The sequence below is a fragment of the Eulemur rufifrons genome, chromosome 18 (genome assembly GCF_041146395.1).
Source record: "Eulemur rufifrons isolate Redbay chromosome 18, OSU_ERuf_1, whole genome shotgun sequence".
Taxonomy (NCBI): domain Eukaryota; kingdom Metazoa; phylum Chordata; class Mammalia; order Primates; family Lemuridae; genus Eulemur; species Eulemur rufifrons.
This window is the reverse complement of record NC_091000.1, coordinates 31,663,550-31,684,440: the sequence shown is the minus strand read 5'-3', so window position 1 is coordinate 31,684,440 and position 20,891 is coordinate 31,663,550. Positions and strand designations below refer to the sequence as shown.

Genomic DNA, 20,891 nt, shown 5'->3' with positions numbered 1-20,891 from the left:
GGAAAGAATTGATGGTATATTTCACCTAGAATAAGAAAGACAATGTGTAATAAGGGATTTTGCGGTTTTACAGCTCAGTGCATGTGTTTGAAAGCTGTTCTCTCAGCAACGTGGGTGGCAGGTTATGCTACCATATAATGTATTGTAGTTGGCTCTCCACACTTGTCAGGGTTAGTGTTCAACCATTCGGAAAATTTTCCCATTGTTCTATCATGTGAACCAAGACTAGTGTTGAATTCCCAATAACTTACAAAAAAGGGATTAATTAGAAAGTTTGAAATTTGATTACTTCTTATTGTTTTAATACAGTGTCATATATTTTAGTATTCTAGCTATTACAATTATGTTTTAGTAAAAATGATATATCTAAATCAAAATTTCATCTTATTTTTTAATAGATTTTACAGAAATTTGTATACTGAATCCTGCCCTTTTTTTGTATTAACACTCTATTTCCATCTTAAGTATTTTGCTTTAGATGGACCATAGCTCTTGGCAGCTAGTGCATTTTTAGCAAATAATACTGTTTCTAGTAAGAGTTGCAGAGAAAAAAAAAACTTTGTGTGAGGTCCTTGTAAACTGAACCTTTGGAACATTACTTTATTTCTAACCCCCCTCCTTTTGTGCTTCTTCTCTATTTGTGTAATGGTTATAAATTACATCTTTTGAAAAGAAGAATTAAAAACATTTTGTTATTTTTGTAGTTAATTTTTTCTTTACCTGTTATTTTAAAGATACACAGCGAAATAAGCAGTTATGGTATTGAAATTCCATTGTGCCAGCACCTCCAGAGCATAATCCAAAAAAAACAGAAAACCGCCTGCTGGGTTGTCTGCAGTATGCTTGTGTGAACATCAGTGTCTGCTGTTCACACATCATTTTTTTTACTGAAAGTTCCTCTTGGAATAAAGACTCTGTGTTTTCTGAGTGTAGTGAAACATTTGTTGGTCCTTACATTTTTCAATTTGTGAGGGTTTCTGTTTCTAGGATAAATTGTCATGGCTGTATATTGCACTGTTGTCATTGGTACATCAAAAAGTAGAGAAAAGGCTTGTATGTTTATGTACTATAAAATAATGAAAAATATTAAATAAAACTAGAAAGTATTGGAGGTGAAAAATAATGAGCTTTTGTTGAAGATATATGTGAAGAAGGATTGATTTAAATATTGACTTTTGCCCTTTAAAATCTATTTTATTTATAAACTAAAGTATATCTTGGCTAGATGCATATAAAAAATATCATAAATGACCTTTATTTCACTTAAAATTCAGATTCTTAAATATGTTGTCTTCTTGACAATATTGAGCTAGTCAAATTTTTCAGCTGATCCTACATAATTATTCTAATCAAGGAATGTATTAGGAAGTATACTTACAGACCCTCAGAATAATTTTTCATTTTATTATTCATTTTTACTTTTATTATGCTGCTGAATATCATATTAGATACGGGCAGCAAACTTGGAAAATGTAGTGTAGTTTGTTGGCAGTCTCAACCTTCATTTAGACTCATAAAACATCGAAAAGAGAAAGTATTTACTAGATAATAGAGGATTTCAGGTTTGTATTTGGCAAAGTGAAAGTTGTTGTCCACAGTCTCCCATAAGGCTTATTGGAATTACTCAACATCATTTGTTTTTCTCTTAGAAACTTTTCATGTAGAAGTTAATGCAAGAGTAAATGTATACATCTGCTGAAACTGAGTTTTAACCATTTTGACTATTTTTTATAAAGATATAATTTCAGGTTTGTTTATCTCTGAATTTCACTGAGTTTCGTGATCAATTAGAATGCACTGTTTCATTGTTCTACATTTCATAATAGTTGTATGGATCTTTTAATTATTGTTTCTTTGGATTATTAGAATGTGATTACTGTATATCTGGGACCAGTTATTAAATTTTAGTCAGTTGGTCCAGTAGACAATGATGCTTGCTAATTGCCTCACACGTTCTCTCATTTTGCTTCTTATTGGTTGTCTTAACCTTTCTTTCAGTCCAGAAGATGGAAGAGATTGTCATCTAAACAAGACATATCTCATACATGCCTTCTGAAAGGGGAAGTAAAAGCACCAAGTCCTTAACAGTTAGTTTTCTAAGGGCCTAATGCGCCTGAGTTTACTGATTGCCACGAAGCCTAATTGCTCACAGGGCAACCTGGCACACTGCCATTTCCCCACTGGGCTGTTTGTTGGTGCTTGTGAATAGAACAAAAATGCCTGTACTTTTTTCCCTCAGTTGTCAATGATTTCAGTTTTAGGAGACAAGTTAACGTTTTTATCAAAATGATGGTAATTCACATCAAGATGAAGTCAAACTTCATGATATCTAAGCTATAAGTAGTAGAGTTAGTTCAGTGTTTTTAAAATTCACGTGAAATAAAATGTTACTTCTCACTTCAAAATATTCACCCCAACCGTTGTTAGACAGATGTTCTAGATTTGGCTAAACACTTTTGAAAGTAAATTACGAGGTGAGTTTTTGAGGAAATTTTTGTACTTCTGTAAACAAAATCTGTTATATATGAATTATGGACCAATGGAAATCACATATCTTACAAGCAAAGTGTACATGTGGAGGTTGGGGACACTACTTTGGCTGTTTTGAAAACCTTTTATTGAGAATAGTAGAGATGTTTGCTTTTTAATTTTTAATATAGCTGGAGGTATATATTGGGTCTTCACCTCTGCCTAGATCTGTAACAAGAACTTCATTTGTTCCCATTGTCATGGTTTATTTCTATGCACAATAACTAATATAAAACAGTAAGTATTGTGAGACTTTCACACAGTTTAGTTAGTTTCTTCCTTTCTTCCCAATCCCCTTCAAATTTCCACATTTTCTGTAGCATATATGGAATTATGGCTTTGTGAGTTGTCAATATTTGTTCACTTGTACTCATCTCAGAATATGTTCTTGTCTTATTGTTATTGCAGGCAGATATACTTTGAGACTACTTTATTATTTTTGTGATGTTCAGGATTTTGGCAGAGAAATTACCCTAAATTCTGGCTCTTATCCTTTAGCAGCGAGGTGACCCTTGGGACAATTATATAACCTGTCTATGAACTTCAAGTTGCTGTAAATTAGGGATGTGGTGTTGGGATGATTGAAACAAATGTATGTTAAGGGCCTGGCACATAGTAGCAGCTCAATGAATGGTAAGTTGAAAGAAGCAAAGCTTTGAAAACTGGTAATGTTTTTATAGGCTCTAAAAGCATATAATAGTATGTGCTTTTCTATATAATCTCATGAAATTAAGAGTTTTAGCTACACATAACTATTTTTTTGAGTTGATAAAGATACAAAAGAGCATGGGCTTTGGAGTCATCTGGGATTTGAAATCCTGCTCTTCCACTTAACCGTGAACCTTGGAGAGTTAGCCTCTTTGTGCCTCAGATTTCTTACAGATAAAATGAAGATTAAAATAGTGTGCCTTATACAGCTATTGCAAGGTTGGAATAATCAATACAATTCTTAAAACAATGCCTGCCAAAGAGTAAGTGCTCCAAAAGTGTTAGTTGTTAACTGTTATTAAATTATAAAACAAAAACCTTTAATGGAGTCAGCCTTAATTAATGGATGTCTCTTTCATCCACTCCTAAATAATTCCCACTACCTTTCTTCCCAGTACCTTAAGAGTTCCACATTTTTGTAGGGCATATTTAGGGTTATATTGCAGTCAGAATTCTGCTTTCTATTCATTACCTACCTAGAGTTGTGATATCCTTGCAGAAAGAATCTCTTAGTTGGCTAGGTAGGGAATTCTACTTCAAAAGTATTTTTTCCTTCAATTTTTAAACACATTGTTCATTGCCTCATAGTTTTCAGTGTAAATGTTGAGAAATACAATACTGCTTTTGATTTCTGATACATTACATGTGACCTGTTTTTCTCTCTAGAAAGAGATGTGTCTTGATCAAAAGTATCTGTTGAGTTTGTCACCTGTTTCTTATAGGTCTTTCCTTAGTTTGCTTTTTAACAGTCCTTATGTAGGCAGCTTGATTGTGAAATGACCTTTTAAAGGCTTCATTGCTGTACTGAACTTTTTTTTTAACAGGTAATTGGGTCTCCATGTATCTTTCTGCTTCAACCGGATTTTTAAATAAGCAATTAGTGGTTAAATGATTTATATAAAATATATTTTGTAGTGATTTTTTTGCATCTTAAATTCCTGATTTCCCCACATATTTTTCAGTGGCTTATAATCCATCAGTAGGCCACCAAATAGCTCATTTTCTTAGATATATTACTGACATGTGTACTTAAAGGCTAGCTTTACCCTTTCTTTGTTTTGAGTATTTATTTACTGTTAAAATTTGTGGCAACAAGATAACACTATACTCTTCAATTTGCTACACCTTAAAAATTACTCACGCATGTAAAAAGTCTAAATTTGTATATATTTGCATAAGATTTTCTCATATCTGTCATACATACAAATTCTATTTCATTTTTGTTTTAAGATAAAAGAAGTTTCAGTATATTCATTTGTTTTAAAGCTCATGTAATGGCAATAGTAATGTTATTTGGAATATCAAAGACTGAGATAAAGCTAAACCTTGTGTATGGCATGAGGAGTTCTACAAGTATATGCTAGAGTTTCTGCAAGTTTCTCTTGTGTGCTTAAAGTTTCCCCCTCTCCAAAGTTCATAAGACACACAGATGTACACACAGACACAGAGTTTATATAACCTATTTAGTGTAAGAAATAAAACATTATGAGCATCTCAGAAGCTGGGAATGTATATATCCTTTTCCTTTCTCTATCACAAACCTTTCCCTACTTTTAGAGGCAACCACTATCCTAACTTTTTATGTTAATTTCCTGAGTTGTCTTAATAGTTTTACTACCTACATGGATGTACCTAAGTAATAATTTAGCACATATTTTTGAACTTGAAGTAGTTTAGACTTGGTATTGTCACACTTTCCCCATTCTTTGTTTTGTTTGTTTTTGCTAACTTGATTAGTTATAGCCTTTGATTTTCAGTTATACTAACTTTGAATTTTTTTAATTTAATTTTTACCATAGTAAATCATGTACATAAGTTAAAGCATGAAAGGGCCAGGCACCTTGGTGTGCACCTATAGTTCAAGCTACTCAGAAGGCTAAGTTGGGAAGATCCCTTGAGTCCAAGAGTCTGAGACCAACGTGGGCAACATAGCAAGACCCTCTTTAAAAAAAAAAAGTGAAAGAATTGCAATAGCACTTAGAATAGTCTCCTTGCCCCACACCCCCAGCCCACTCTTTGGGAGCAATCCTCTTAGTTACGTTAGCCAATTTTCTGTTAAAAAATTTATAGAAGTATTTACTTTCCTACTTATAAATAATACATGTGTGTATCTATAACAGATATGTGCAATTCTAAATAATGTGTATGTACATATCTATATCTAAAGACATGATTTAATAATATCCTACTGTAAAACATCAGGATTTAGCTCTATAATCCCATCTTTTCTCATATTTTCGTTATCTTCATCTTCCTGTTATAGTTTTTTATGTTATTTGCTGAAATCATCATTCATGTTTTCATTGTTACAACCACATAAATATTGCTTAAACTTCCTTTTTAGGCATTATTTTGTTTTCCTGGAAATAATAGTTGCCTCTTTTTTCCCTTAACTTTTTAAATGTTAGTTATCAATATATTAGTATATCTAAATTCTCTGATAGATCTATAAAATACCTCCTTAAACAGCCACATATACTCTCTCAGTTCCACATTTTTTTCCTGTAAACATCCTCCCTAGACCTGTAGCTGCCAAGCACTGGAGGTGGGGTGGGGGGGTGTATAATGAGGGATTCGTTACAGGGATTTTTGCCTTATGTAAGTCGGAGTTGATTAAATAAATTCTATAAGGCTGTAGTTTTCACATCTGATGAAAACAGATGAGTGTAAAGTCCACAGGGCAGGAAGTCGAAAGTGAAGATTGATGTGAAATGGTGGAGAGCAAAGACAATCTGGAACCCAGGAGCACAAGCTAGAACCTATGACCAGAATTGTTCATCTGCCAGTTCTGTCTGTTCACACTGCCTCCAACCTTGTGACATGAGTGTCCTGCAGAAGAAGCTGATGTACTTCATCTTAAAGCTAAACACACACCTGGCCCAGGAGTCAGAGAGGCCACAAGAGGATCCAAGAGAAGGAGGGGCAGTTATAGGTCTGGCCACTGTCCCATGACAGCCGGATGAGCCAGTAGGTAGTGACAACAGGTACGATCTACAAAAGCACCTAATTGACTTGCATGTAAAAAACAAAACAGCTGCTGCTTCACGTCTGCTCTCCAAATCTTGCATGACAAGATCTCTTGTATCTCACCTAACTACAAATGTGTGGGGAAGGGAATCCTTGGAAATGTGCTTTAGACTAACCAAGTTGACACGTTAACAAAGCCACCACAGGTGGCCAAGAACGTTCCTCTCAGATCTCTAACCACAAGGAGTAACTGACTGGTGGCTCCAGCTGCTGCTCTCTGAATCCACCACGGTGCTTGCATGGAGGTCATGCCTTGCACGTTCTGCCCCCAGCCAGTAACTGAGCACAGCAGGGACACTAAAGCAAACTCATTCCTGAGAGATGCTGAGTCTTCTGAGGGGCAGCCTTGCCGAGCTTTCCCTACCACTGCACAGCAGCCTAACACACACCTACCTTTCCTTCCTTCCTTCCTTCCCTCCCTCCCTGTCTCCTTCACCTGGGATCAGACCTGCATTGCTTTCTGACTGCTCTTCCAGCCTCCCTAGGCTCCCTCCTCATTTTCTTTCACAGATATTTCCCCTAGTAAATTTCTTGTACTTCTAAGCCTGTTTAGGTGTCTGCTTCTTGGACTAACATAGCTGTCTTAAGAAATCCCTTCAACATCATCCTGGGAATTTCCTTCACCTTTTCTTTTGGTAGAGCCCTTGTTTCTAGATCCGAAGTCTTCATGTTTCTTGGTTTACTTCCTTTTTTGGTGGAATGCATTCTCCACATGGGAGGTAAATTGTTGAAACTTTGCATGACTGAAAACTTAATTTTAATTTCACCCTCGAGGGATGATTTGGCTGGGTATGGAATTCTAGTTTGGAAATAATTTTCCCTCGGAATTTTAAACACATTCTCCATTGCCTCATAGTTTTCAGTGTAAATGTTGAGAAATACAATGCCACTTTTAATTTCTGATGCTTTGCGTGTGACTTGTTTTTCTCTCTAGAAGCTTTTATAATCTTCTTATCCTTGATATTCTGAAATTTCATGATTCTGTGCCTTATTGTGTGTGTTCCCTTCATTGTACTCGGTGCTTAGTGGTTTCTATCAGTTTGGAGATACCTATCCTTGAGTTTTGGGATGCACTCATATTCTTTGATATTTTTCCTCTATGTTTTCTCTGTGCTCTCTTTCTAAATTCACATTTGTTAGCTATGACATCTCCTGCATTGAACCACTGATTTTCTCATTTTCTATCTCTTTTGTTTTCTTGTTTTCCAAACAATCATTTAACTTCTATTAAGAAATGTGTGCTCTCATATGTATATTAATTTCTAAGACCTCTTTTTGTTCTTTGGTCTTTTTAAAAAATAGCATTCTGTTCTTGTTTCATGGATGCAATATGTTATGTCACTGAGGATGTTAATAATGCTTTGTTTTCTTTTTTAAATTTCTTGTATCTCTTTCAGAGTTCCTTTTTTGTCTTTGCGTTCTTCTTTCAGTTTCTATTTTGTTTTGAATTATTTTCTTACATGCCTGGAGATCCTTGGCTATTTTCTCATATTTAAGAGTGAGATAGAAATAAGTAGTTTGGAACAGTTTGTGTTCATAGAATTTTTTGCTTAGTGGTCTCCCTATAGTGTGGCCAGGCTGGAATCCTCACCTCCTTCAAGCCTTTGCACACATCACCTTCTCAATGAGGCCCATTCAGACTACCTTATTTAAAACTGCAAACACCTGCCCCCTGGGTTTTCCTGCTCAATTTTTTTCCCAGTGCACTTTTCTTAACCTGATATGCTATGTAATCATTTATTATGTTTATTTTCTATCTTCCTCCACTAGAATATCACCTCCAAGGGAGCAGGGATTTTGTCATTGTCTTTATTTTCATTGATACATTCCAACAAATTAGAACAGTGCCTAATAGTTTGTAGATTCTTTTGGATTTTCTAAATATGCAATCACACAATTTGCAAATAATGTTATTGTTTTCTTCCTTTCCAATCCTTGTTCGTCTTCTCTCCTCCCACCTAGTTCTTTTCCTTTGTTCCCCTTCTTTTTCTTTGCCTTATTGCATTGCTTAAGACCTCTGGTACAAAATTAAATAGAAGTGATGATAGTGGACAATCTTGTCTTGTTCATGATCTCACTGGAAAAGTTTTCAGTATTTCATTATTGTGTATAATGTGTGCTACAGGTTGTTTGAAAGATGCTGCTTTTCCAATTAAGGAAATTGCATTCTGTTTCTAATTGGATGAGTTTTAAAATCATAAATGGGTATCGAATTTTGTCAAGTTTTTTGCATCTTATGAGATAATATGTTTTCTCTTTTTACTATTAATGAAGTCAGTTACACTGATTAATTTTTAAATGATAATCCAACCTTATATACTTAGAATGATATATTATCCTTTTTATATATTGCTGGATCTGATTTGCTAATATTTTGTTCTAAATTCTTTTATTTGTATTCATGAGAAAGATTAGTCTGTAATTTTTCTTTTTTGTAATATCCTTATCAAGTTTTGGAACCAAAATTATGCAGACCTCCTCAAAAGAGTTAAAAAGTGTTTCTCCCTTTTCTATTCTCTTTTAGCCTTTGTGCAAAATTGATGTCATTTCTTCTTTAAATATTTAGAAGAAACCAATTCAACTGGTAAAGCCATCTGGGCCTTGAGTTTGTGATAGATTTTAAGTTATGAGCCAATTTCCTTAATAAATATATTTCTGTACATATTTTCTATTTCTTATTTTTGTTAGCTTTAATAAATTATATTTTTGTTAGCTTTAATAAATTATGTTTTTCAATGATTGACCTTTTTTTCCTGATATATATAACCTATTAAACTAACCTGATAAATTGTTAATTATAGATATTTTTCAACTCTAGAATTTCCATTAAAATATATTTTAATTCTCAAATTCTTTATCTTTTCACTTACTTTCTTTATCTTTGCTTATGATTTCTTAATCATATTAATCACAGAATTTATGATTGTCAGACACTGGAAAAAATCTTTTTTACAGATTTAAGTATCTTATTAATAGCCTTTTATATTCATCACATGTTGAAGTGGAAATATTTGGATATGCTAAATATAAATTTAATTTCACCTGTTTCTTTTTACTTTTTAGTGTTGCAAATAGAAAATTAATAATTACATATATGGTTCATTTTTGTGGCCCACTCTGTTTTTCTGTTGGATAGAGCTGCTCCAGATGATATTTTCTTTTTCTAGGGAGGGATTACTTTTTCCTCTATTAGGTAGATAGATTGGAATGTTTTACTCCTCTCAGTTCCAGAGTTGAGTTGAGGCTGCTTTGCAGTTTTGATGAGGTTCTCTCTACTTCTGTTTTTTAACACCCCTAGGGCATAACCACTCAAGGCTTTCAGCTGGGAGCCAATTATGTTCATGGTCTTTCCCTTTGGCACATTCTCTAGTATTTGTTCCCTTAGCCCTAAGAGATTGCCAGAAACTCTTCTCTGCCTCTTAGAGGCCCCTTGTTTAACCTTTCAGCCTCCTATCCTAGGCAACTTCAAAATGTGGCCAGTATTTTGAGGAGAAAATAGACTATGTGTTTGAAGCCCTTGAAGTCCCTAATTTTGTCTTTTCTGAAAGACCACTAGTAATAGCTCTACATGTTTCTCTGGCTTTAAGAAACAATCCTCTACCTGGACAAAGCCACAATTCTTAGCATCTTCCCCTTCCCAGAATCAACAAATGCTCCCGTGGTTAAAGTGGGTACAGAAAGACCAGTCACCTCTCTGATCTTCTTTCCTCCCCAGAATCCTGGCCTTCACTAGTCCTTATTGCTTTAGCAACTCTCTGATACCTCTAAAATGATGATTTTTGTGTTTTACCTGTAGTTAGTCTCAGCAGGAGCACTGGTTTGCCACAAACTACTGCATCCTCTTGAATTTAAAAAAGACATGTTAAAAGTCCAGACCTTTCTCATATATCATCTATGGTGGAATTTTCTGTCTTGCCTTGCCTTCCATAGATACCTGGTCCCTTGCTGGTACCTTCAGAAGTTGCCTCCTAAAAACAAGATGTAAATTTTTGAATCATCAGCATGTAGTTACTTGAGGTACCTGAAGTCATGGACCTGGGAAGTTATTATAACAGATTAAACTTTATATTTTGGGACTAGTTTTAGGGCAGAACTATGCAGAATGCAACACATAAGGAATAGACGGAGGAGTTTCTGGAGATGTAAAGCAGAGATGAGAAAAGTGGGAAAAATACCTAAAGAAGGTGATAACACAGAGACCATGAGGAAAAAAACATTTCAGTAAAAGGTTGCATCAAGTACTGTAGAAAGGGCAAAAAGGTTCAAACTGAAAAGGATCCCATGGCTTTAGTAATAATGAAATTATTTTAATATCTTACAACATTTCTAAGAGAAAAGTATAACAATTAGGATAATTTTATTTTTGACCCATAAAAATGACAATTTCATATGATTCATCCTAACAAATGGAGAAATAAAAGTTAGCAAGCAGAAGTAATTTTCTTACATTCAAGACTAGAAATGAAATTCAAATCTAGGTCTTTTGTCATCTAGTCTGATGTTCTTTCCACTGAACTACATTCATTTATCCATTGCTGTAATTTCTTGATTATTCATTATTTGGATAAGGCTTTTAGCCTTTTACAACAAAAATAAAGTATATTTTATTATGTTTGTAATTTGTACTTTTTAAAAATTTTTGTTAATTTTTATTATATACATATGTGTATAGCTTTTTAATGACAGATCTGATTAACCTGGAAAGTAGTTTTTTTGTTGTTGTTTTTGGGGTTTTGGGGGGGTCCAAAGATTCAAAGATTTTCTGTAATTTCTTCTTAAAAACTTGTTACCATCTTGGGCTTCTGATGAAATTATTCTTTTTTAATTGACATTGACTTCAAATTTATTCAAAATTCTTCATGTAGATTAGAACACTCTATCTAGTTCTTCTCTTTCTGTTATGCCTGTTTTTTAAAAAATAGGTAACTGAGACCAGTTAAGCTATGTAATCTTAACTCTCCAAGAACTCCTTCTAGAACAGTTTCTCTGTATAGAAATTTTCCTTACTTGCTAGTCTAAAATGAATTATTTGATCATTTGTAGCAGGGTGACTGATTTTGATTTTCGAAGTCATCTTCTTAGGTGGTCGTCTTCTTCACTAGGGCAAAAGAGCTTGCTTTCCATAGTGAGCCCTTTGAGTTGGCTTCTGTCCTTGTTAAGCTGCTTTTGTGGTATCTTTTTTTTTTTCTTTTAACACATTTGGAACTTCTGAAGTTTCTTTTGGATTATATTAGACTTTTTTTCTCTAGAACTAGGTCAATATTGCTGTTAACTTGTTGTATTCCTTTCTAGGTGAAAGGATGGTTAAAATTCTAGAATCTGTTGCTTCATATGTTGACATTTCTTGTTTGGGGATTCTGTGGAATTTCATTAAGTCACAGCTATGGTTATGTAGGGGCCAAAGGAAAACTTCTCCTTTGCCCTCTGAAGGTTTGCTGAAAATGACTGACAAGAGGCAGATTAATAAGAGAAAAGGCATGTAACTTTGATCATAGTTTTATGTGACATGGAGCACCTTCAGAATGAGGACACAAAGATATAGAGGAAATTGTCCATTTTTATGGTTAGGTTCAACAAAGTATAAACAGCCATGTAGAAATATGATTGGACAAAAAGAGTATGATCTAATGCTAACAGACTGGGGAAACCCAGCAAGGCCTGTCTGTCTAGATTCTACTGGGCCGCTGTGAGCATGCATTCCTTTCTCCTGAGTGTGGAGCAAGATCCTCCCTGGAATGGGGGTCTTATGATCTACAGTTAAACAAGGTAGGTCAGAAAATTTCTTTTATGGCCAGTTTTTACACAGAAAGATGGGGAGAAATTTAAAGTAGTATTTTTAGGTTTTATGGCTGGCTTGGGGGAAAAGGGGTTCTGGTTTTTATGATCTACCTTGGGGAAGAGGGATTCTAGTTTCTATGATTAGCCTTTGGGGGGAATGGGACTGAGAGGTAGGAGGATGGGAGAGGGTCAGAGAAAAACTTTTGTTTCTGAGGTTGCTTCTGAGGCCTTCATTTTGGGTGTTGTTTTCTGAATCCCAACAGTTAGTGAAGGAGAAGTAATGAGAGTAGGGAGAAGAGGACAACTTTCCTGAAGCAACTACCAAGTAGTTGTTCCTTCTTCCGTTTATTTCCCAGGGATATGTGATTAGCAATAGGAAAAAACATGTAAACAGCTTTGTATTAAATATTTAATATTCGACATGATGTTTATTGATGAATTACTTCTTTTTTTTAAAATATAAGCTTTGTTTATGCTGGTGTTAATATTGTCAATCAGCATATCTCTGGAAGAGCAAACTTGCTCTTCAATAAGACATAACCAGAATAAAGGTAGTAACTTAAAGGTTGCTAATAAGCAGAAGACCAGGAGCCAGGCTGAGAGAGTCCTTCATAGAGATATTATAGTGGATCCTATGTACATACAGTTTCCACCATTATAGGTTTTATAACACAGCAGCTGATATCAAGGAAAGAATATTAAGTGAGGAAAAGTGGTGGCTACTATTCAGAAGTGACCTGGTAGTCCTTGGATTAGCAGTAGTACTGATTTTGTAATCCATTATGACTTCTCCTGCCACTAATAGGATACTACTGTGTAGGTTGCCCCTAAAATATATATTTTGGGTAATATTGACAACTTAATAAGGTATATGTATTTTTAAGCACATAATTTCAAGTATATTGTTTAGCTTAGCATGAATAAGTCAACTTTATTAACCTTTAAATTTATCTATCTTTACTGAGTAACCAGTTATTTTCTGTCATTTACATTCTATTACTATCTTTAGTAAACTATGTTATATATTTTGTGTATAAAACTATATATTAAATTAAAATATTATGTAAAATTTTATATATATTTAAAATATGTAAAACAATATGTATTTAAATTAAAATATTATATAAAACTTTGGCATTACTAAGTCAACTTCTGGCCTCTCTATTCTGTGAAATAAAATCCAGAATACAATAACTATCTTCCTTACCTATATCAAATAGTTCTTAGAATTGATTTGGCAAGGTGTAGATCACTGGTGACTTTGCCAAGATTGGTTTCAGTGGTGGAGACAAAATTCAGATTGAACAGCAGGTGAAAAATGGAGACATTAACTACAACTTTTCAAGGAGTTTTGCTGAGAAGTAAAACAAACAATTGGAGCAGTAAGTAGAGGAGGACACAGGACTGAGAAAGGGTTTTAGGGTTAATTTTAAGATGACAAATACCAGGCCAGGCACAGTGGCTCACACCTGTAGTCTCAGCACTTTGAGAGGCCAAGGCATTAAGGCCAGGAGTTTGAGATCAGCCTGGGCAACATAGCTAGACACTGTCCTACAAACAAGTTTTAAAAAACTAGGTGGCGCACACCTGTAGTCCTAGCTACTCAGAAAGCTGAGGTGAGAGGATCACTTGAGCCCAGGAGTTCAAGGTTGCAGTGAGCTGTGATCATGCCACTATTCCCCAGCCTGAGTGACCGGGCAAGACCCTGTCTCTTAAAAAAAAAAAAGAGAGAGAGAGAGAACAAATATTGCAGCATGTTTGTATGCTGATAACAGTGATCCAATGGAGAAGAGAAAATTATCTGGAGAGAGAATGTTTATTGTGGGAGCAGAATCTTTGGTTGGGAACAAATGGAAGAACTGAACTCAAAAAAGTAGAGGTGTAGTTTAACTACTGTATAACAGCCGATGGGAAGATGGTATTCTTTCTCTGATCGTTCCTATTTTCTTAGTAGAATAAAATATCATCAGCTTAGAGAGAGATTATAGTAGTTATTAGGATTTGAGGAGAAGCTCAGAAACAGCTGTCCCAGAGACAATGAAAACAAATTTTCTAAGATAATGTAATAGGAATTTGGTATGGTGCAAAATAGGCTCTTGGAATTTGTTTTCTTGGATGTAAAGTGAGACCAGTCAGTATGATTGATTATTCATCTTTAATAGGCACAGAATAGGCAGAGTTGGGTTTAACTAGAATTCCCTCTCCACCTCAGAAAAATGTGAGACAGTGAGAGAGAGACATTAGATTTAAGTGTGTAAAGGGATTGATTATTATAATGAACTATGGGATGTCATTATGGTAAAGAGGGAATTGAAGAGATTGAATAGGCTAATGAATGGTAAAAAAAAGTAGATGGGATCAATAATATAGCAGTTGTGATAAGGTAGATACTATTGCAGTGGGATCACTAGGGAAAACTTATGAGTTAAGTGATGAGGAGGCATGCTTGAAGTCAAGATTTCAGCTATTTTGTAGCTATTGCTCATGATCAGGTACAAGAGTATGACTGTGGGAAGGATAACTGAGATGGATTAGAGATAAAAATTGTTGAAAGTGAGGAAGTTGAGGAAAGGAGAATCTAGATTGTTAAATGGATTGCCTCTGTGGATGTTGGAATTACCAAGAAGTATGATTCTATTAGCAGTACAAAGAAATGCTATCAATGAGATGTTAAAATCAGGTTCTGAAATTATCTGGAAACTTGAGTCACTCCTCCAGCCGCCACCAAATTGAAAACATTTTTTTTTATAAAGTAAAAACATGTTTATTGAGAAAAACATAGATAATGTGTAAAGTTAGACTAAAATTAAAATTATCCATATTCTCACCATTATAGATATTTCCTATTTATATTTTGGTGAATATCCTTTCAGACTTCTTTTTATACATACAAACTAATCTTTTAAAAAATATGTAAGGTCATGAAACCCATGTTATTTAGTAGTTTGATTTTTAAATTAACCAGAGATAACTGTAAATATCTACAAATATATGTAGATACATCATTTTTAATTATATTCCATGATGTGGAATGTTCCACTATAAGATATTCCATGGTGTGATTGAACCATAATTTATTTAACCAGTATATGATTAACTATTGCTGCATAACAAACCACACTAAAAGTTAGTGGTATTAAACAATGGTAACAATTTATGATCTTTCATGATATCTCTTCAGGAATTTGGAAAGAGCTTGGCTAGGCAGAGTTTTTCATGAAGTTGCGGTATTATGCCAGTAAGGCTCACTGGGACTAGAGGATCCACTTCTAAAATGCTTTGTTCGTATGGCTGGCAGGGTGGTACTAATTATTGGCTAGAGGCCTCAGTTTCTGTCCATGGGACTTCTTAAGTGTCCTCATATCATGGTAGCTGTCTTCCCCCAGAAAGAGTGATTCAGTAGGCCAAAGCAGAAGCTACAATGTCTTTTATGACCTACCTGAAGAAGTCATACATGGTCACGTCTGCCATATTCTGTTGGTTGCACAGAGCCAGTCCTAATCCTTTGTGGGAAGTGACTACATAAGAGGATGAATACCAGGGGTCATCTTGGAGGCTGACAATCACAACCACCTTACTATTGGTGGTCGTTTAACTTATTTCCAATTATGAATATCACTATACATATAATCCTTGTGCCCTTATCTTAAGTATTTCCCTGTAGTTCTAGAAGTAGACTTGCTCAATTCAAGAATAGGTACAAGGGTGTGCTCAGAGCAAGGGGTGTGAAGGATGGCTCCTCTGTTTACAACACACCCAATAGTAATCTGAGGTCATGTGAGAAGGGGCACAAAATTTGTGGCCTTCCTATGAACAAATGCCCTACACATGTCCCCCTGTACCTCCATGTGGCTTCTGGGCAAGAATAATATGGTCAACTCTGGGCTTTTTGGTTTCCTCACTGCTAGTATTTTTATGAAAGTCTTAAGACTTTTGTGAAGTCTTACTAGTATGTTTAAATTATATCTCTTGTACTCATTGAGGAATATTTTCAGCCTCTAGGACATTGTTTTCCGCATAATAGTTGCTCAATAAAAATTTGATGAGTGAATGTATGCAAGGAGGTCAGAAGTCCAAAGTAGTCTTAGAGGTTAAAACAAGGTATCAGCAAACTATCTTTTCTGGAGACTCTAGGAGAGAATCTGTCCCTTGTCTTCTTCAGCTTCTAGAGGCTGCCCTTATTTTGTAGATTGATGCTGCATCACCTGAACCTTTGCTTCTATCATCATATCTCTTTATCTCTCCTACCTCTCTCTTATAAGGCCCCTTGTGATTACTTTGGGCCCAGATAATCCAGGAAAATCTTCCCATCTCAAAATCTTTAACTCAATGACATCTTTAAAGTCTCTTTTGCCATGTAAATTAACATATTCACAAGTTTTGGGGAAAGATCTGGACATCTTTGGAGCCCATTATTCTGTCTGCCACATTTTTCTTCTTTTATTTGGAATCATTGAATGGAAGGGACATTGGATGACATCTTGTCCAATCCCTTTATTTTATATGTGAGGAAACTGAATGAAGCCAGAGAGGTTGTTTGTCGCCTCCAAGCTTTGTTAAGGTTAGGGACAAGGCTTTACTCATTTTTGTATGCTTAACAATACTTAGAACAAGACCTTGGGCATTTTCAGTATTTAATAACTATTTATTACCTGTTTAGTGATTGAAACCAGATATATCAGGTCTTTGACTTACTCATTTTAAGTTAGTGCTAATGGATGTTTTACAAAAAGCCACAAACTAAAAATACTATGAGAGGTAGTATTTTTTTTTTATTTTATAATTAAATGGAAGAAATCATTCAGTCCTAAACATAACTGCCTGTTTTAAGATTCTCTTTCTCTTGCCCCATCTCTACTTGCCTGTCTTCTCCATAAAAAAATGAATGGAAGGAAGGAAGAAAAAAAGGGAGAGAGGAAGGGAGAGGTAAGAAGAAAACACAAAGAAGAGAGGAAAGGGCAGGAGGGAGAGAAAAGAATAAGAGGGGAAGGTGAAAGAAGAAGATACCATGGTGTTCTTAATTATTTTTCTAGAGTAACTTATGCAAGCCAGATTTAGATTCTTTAATACTCCTGCCATCAGCTGTATCTATAAGATAAACCTATATTTTCTGTGATGCATATAGTTAATATGTGCAATAACTAAGATAATTTAAAAATCAATATTTATATTTTAAAAACCACTTCATAAATTTAGGGTAATTTTTAGAAACTTAAGTTTACCTTTTGACTTAAGATTTTCCTTCCATTGTTGTGGAAGAACAATTTGGACTCTTGATTAAAATAAAAATGATTAAGACAGGTTGGACTCTTGATTAAAACAAAATAAAAAAATTTTAATTAAAAATTTGGCAATTTGCACAGCATTTCTTATTGAAAAATATTAAAAATCTAGATTTGAGGTTTGGATTATCATCCAGACTTGATAAATCACTTATTATTTTTCAAGAAAAAAGCTTTGTCTGATGTTTATTTAATGACTGAATTTCTTTTATTAATATTCTTGTAATTTATATAGAATCTGATTTATTGTTATATGGATTTGGATGTATAAGGCATGATCCTGGAAATAAAATATACTAGAAGCATAATGTTAGATTTTTTTCCTACTTGGAGCAGTATGGTTTTCCATTGGCTGTATATATTTATACATGTCTAATTCTTCCTCATAGGAGGAAGTGAGTTTTTGTGATTATATATCATTTTTTATATATGGGAGCAGTTATATGTCTATGCTATAGGATATAGAACTACCTCAAGGGGCTATGTTCTTAAATGAGAAATTGCCTAGCCCATTTCTGTTTTTAAAGTTGAGTATGTTTTTGTTTCATGTGGAATTTTGCTCACCTATTATTGAATGTCAATAAATGTTATCCTTAGAACCTATGTATTTATCATCTGGTTATGTTGGATGTTTTTATAGCAGTATAACTTTTTATGTACTATATGTAGGGTACTTTAGCATACTTTACCTTAGTGGCTTGAAAGGATTAATGCTTCTTCAAAGTGTTCGATTTACTTCCAGGGATTAATTGCATTCTGGAGAAAAATGACTAATCAATACATATGGTTCTCCCAAAGAATCAGATTCTCCCTCAAAAATGTGGCATAATCTCATTCAAAATTAAAGACATTCCATCTCTAAAGAATGGTAAAAAATAAAGTGCCTTAATACTTGAAGTGCTTTAGTTATTTAGGGAGTTAACTTTTTTTTTTTCCGAGACAGAGTCTCGCTTTGTTGCCCGGGCTAGAGTGAGTGCCGTGGCGTCAGCCCAGCTCACAGCAACCTCACACTCCTGGACTTAAGCGATCCTCCTGCCTCAGCCTCCCGAGTAGCTGGGACTACAGGCATGTGCCACCAGGCCCGGCTAATTTTTTGTATATATATATTTTAGTTGTCCATATAATTTCTTTCTATTTTAGTAGAGACGGGGTCTCACTCTTGCTCAGGCTGGTCTCGAACTCCTGACCTCGAGCGATCCACCCGCCTCGGCCTCCCAGAGTGCTAGGATTAAAGGCGTGAGCCACTGCGCCTGGCCTAGGGAGTTAACTTTATATAACTTTTGGTTTAAAAATTTATTGAATACTTGCTGTATGTCAGATATTGTGCTTGCTTCTTTATATACATCATCTTATATAATCTTTCCAATATCCCGATGAGGTGGGTGATATTATTCCCATTTTCATAAATGATATAATTTAGGCTCAGAGTGATTAGGTAATGTGCCCGAGCTCCAATAGTTTATAAGATGTGGAACTGGCATTCAAGCCCATTTTGCTGACACTAAAGCTAGTATTCTTTATTTAATAGCATTTTGTATTTCTGAACCTAGAAAGCCAGAAATATGTGTTTTCTTGGCAGCAGTAGCAGCATTTCACTGTTATTTTCCATGTTGGCTACTTTTGTTTGTATAAACAAACAACCGGTGTGATGTTATAAAATTATATATTTTTTTAATCTATACAAAAATGTTTCACATATTTTGAAAAGCTTGGGACATGTGTTCTCTAATGTTATATAAGTCGTACAAGTTTCTGAAAACAGTAAGACTGCATACTGTCTGTTTTTATATTGTCTGCTAAGATGGTACATGTTAAGTGCTTAGTAACTGTAAAAGTAGACTGTGGTAAAAGTGCCCAATAACTGGTAACAGTTTAGTTATCGTATTGACATTCTCTCAGTAAGCAAAATATTAATTTTGGAGTACATTCATTATTATAAATTACATTCATTGAAAGCATAATCTGACGTTTTTTTTTTTTTTGGCAGCAACTGGAATTGGTGGAACCAAGTGGCTGGATTCATGTTCCCTTAACTGATAATCATAAGAAGCCAACTCGCACATTCATGATACAGATTGCTGTTCTAGCCAATCACCAGAATGGAAGAGACACCCACATGAGACAAATTAAAATATACACACCAGTGGAAGAGAGCTCCATTGGTAAATTTCCTAGATGTACAACTATTGATTTCATGATGTATCGTTCAATAAGGTGACTTTAAAGTGGAACACAAGTCATTAAACATGTCTTTGTTTTATCTTGTTATTAAATATTATATCAGGTATCTTTATTGAAAAAAGCATCAGTTATTTTGCAGTTTTATATACCTGTAAAAGTATTTTATTGTAACTTTGATAAATAAATAAATTTGGGTCATATTATCTCTATTTTCTTTAACATATGATAAAGCTCACATATTTTACATTACTTAAAATGGATTTGAAGCCAATCATATTTTCCTTTATATCAAAAGAAAAGCAGTTGAACTGAAAATTTCAAGATGTACACAATTTTATAATAACCAGGTGATTATTTCATATAGTGATTATGCATTAGAGTAATGGTTTATTGCATGTTTGAAAACAAAACTATGTTTTATCAATATATATAATCATTAATAGGTCAAAATTATTATTTTTCTACCCAGAGGAAATTTATTCTTTTAATACTGAATCTCTTTTTAGAAACAGTATCAAAATAAGCTTAGCATTAGGTGTCTGATGAGAACCAATCTGATTTGGGCAATATAATTTAATTGTCTCATTTTTACCTCAATGAAATACTTATAACCCTAGGATTGTCTATATCCTGATGATATTATATTCCAGATTCCAGTATAATCTGCTGTTTATTTCAATTCTAGTGATACTTGTAGAGGAGTTAGCTTAAAATTTGTATCTGACTCGATAGCATTCCCTGGGGGATAGTATATATCCCATGAAAATTTTAAAATATATGACATTTTTTATATATAAAAAGATTTTAAAGAAACACATGGAAGTATGTTTCCATGGTTTAAAATGAGTAGATTTGATTCCATGTACTTTTTTTCCTACTTTTTGGGGGGTATGGTTATTTAGCCACAGAACTTCCTCAGATTTGCTCTTGTTTGGCAAAGATTACTCAGTGATTCATGTGTTGCTGGGTAAACTTAAGTCTTAAATAGTAAACTTTAAAAAATAATAGTGTGTTTGCTTTATTCTGGCAGAAAGTACTAATTTACTTATATACTGTAAAAAATTGGTTTCAGTTTTTTACTTATCAAAAACTCTGCTCCACCTATGAGTTCTGAAAAGAATTTCGTTATTATTCTCATTTTGTTGTCTTTGAAGTAAAAAGCATGGTAGGAAATTTATAGGATCACCAATAAGTCTATAACCAAAACTTATTTGGAATCAGCAAATTAAGCAGATTATAGATATGTGATGTTAGGGAAGGTAGAAGAGAGGATTAAACATGGATAGTAACTAAAGGAAATAAGAACAGAAATATGAACTAGACACCAATGCTTTGCTTTAGTATAATAAGGAAAACAGTCAAGTAAACAACAGGGACTTAGTCTAA

The 20,891-nt window shown here is 34.2% G+C and overlaps 1 protein-coding gene and 1 non-coding gene across 3 annotated transcripts in view; both read left to right on the top strand.

The window, feature by feature from the left end:
• Positions 1-20,318, top strand: part of ANAPC10 (anaphase promoting complex subunit 10) — a 59,372-nt gene extending 39,054 nt beyond the window's left edge. For both annotated transcript variants that reach the window (XM_069493137.1, XM_069493135.1), the window contains exon 5: positions 19,312-20,318. In XM_069493137.1, the coding sequence (XP_069349238.1) occupies positions 19,312-19,542 (231 nt within the window). In that variant the 3' untranslated portion in view covers positions 19,543-20,318. The remainder of the gene's footprint in view (positions 1-19,311) is intronic.
• LOC138399253 (small nucleolar RNA SNORA11) lies at positions 15,745-15,872 on the top strand. Its single transcript, XR_011236143.1, has one exon. It is a non-coding gene; the product is annotated as a small nucleolar RNA SNORA11 (small nucleolar RNA).
• Positions 20,319-20,891: the final 573 nt, after the last annotated feature.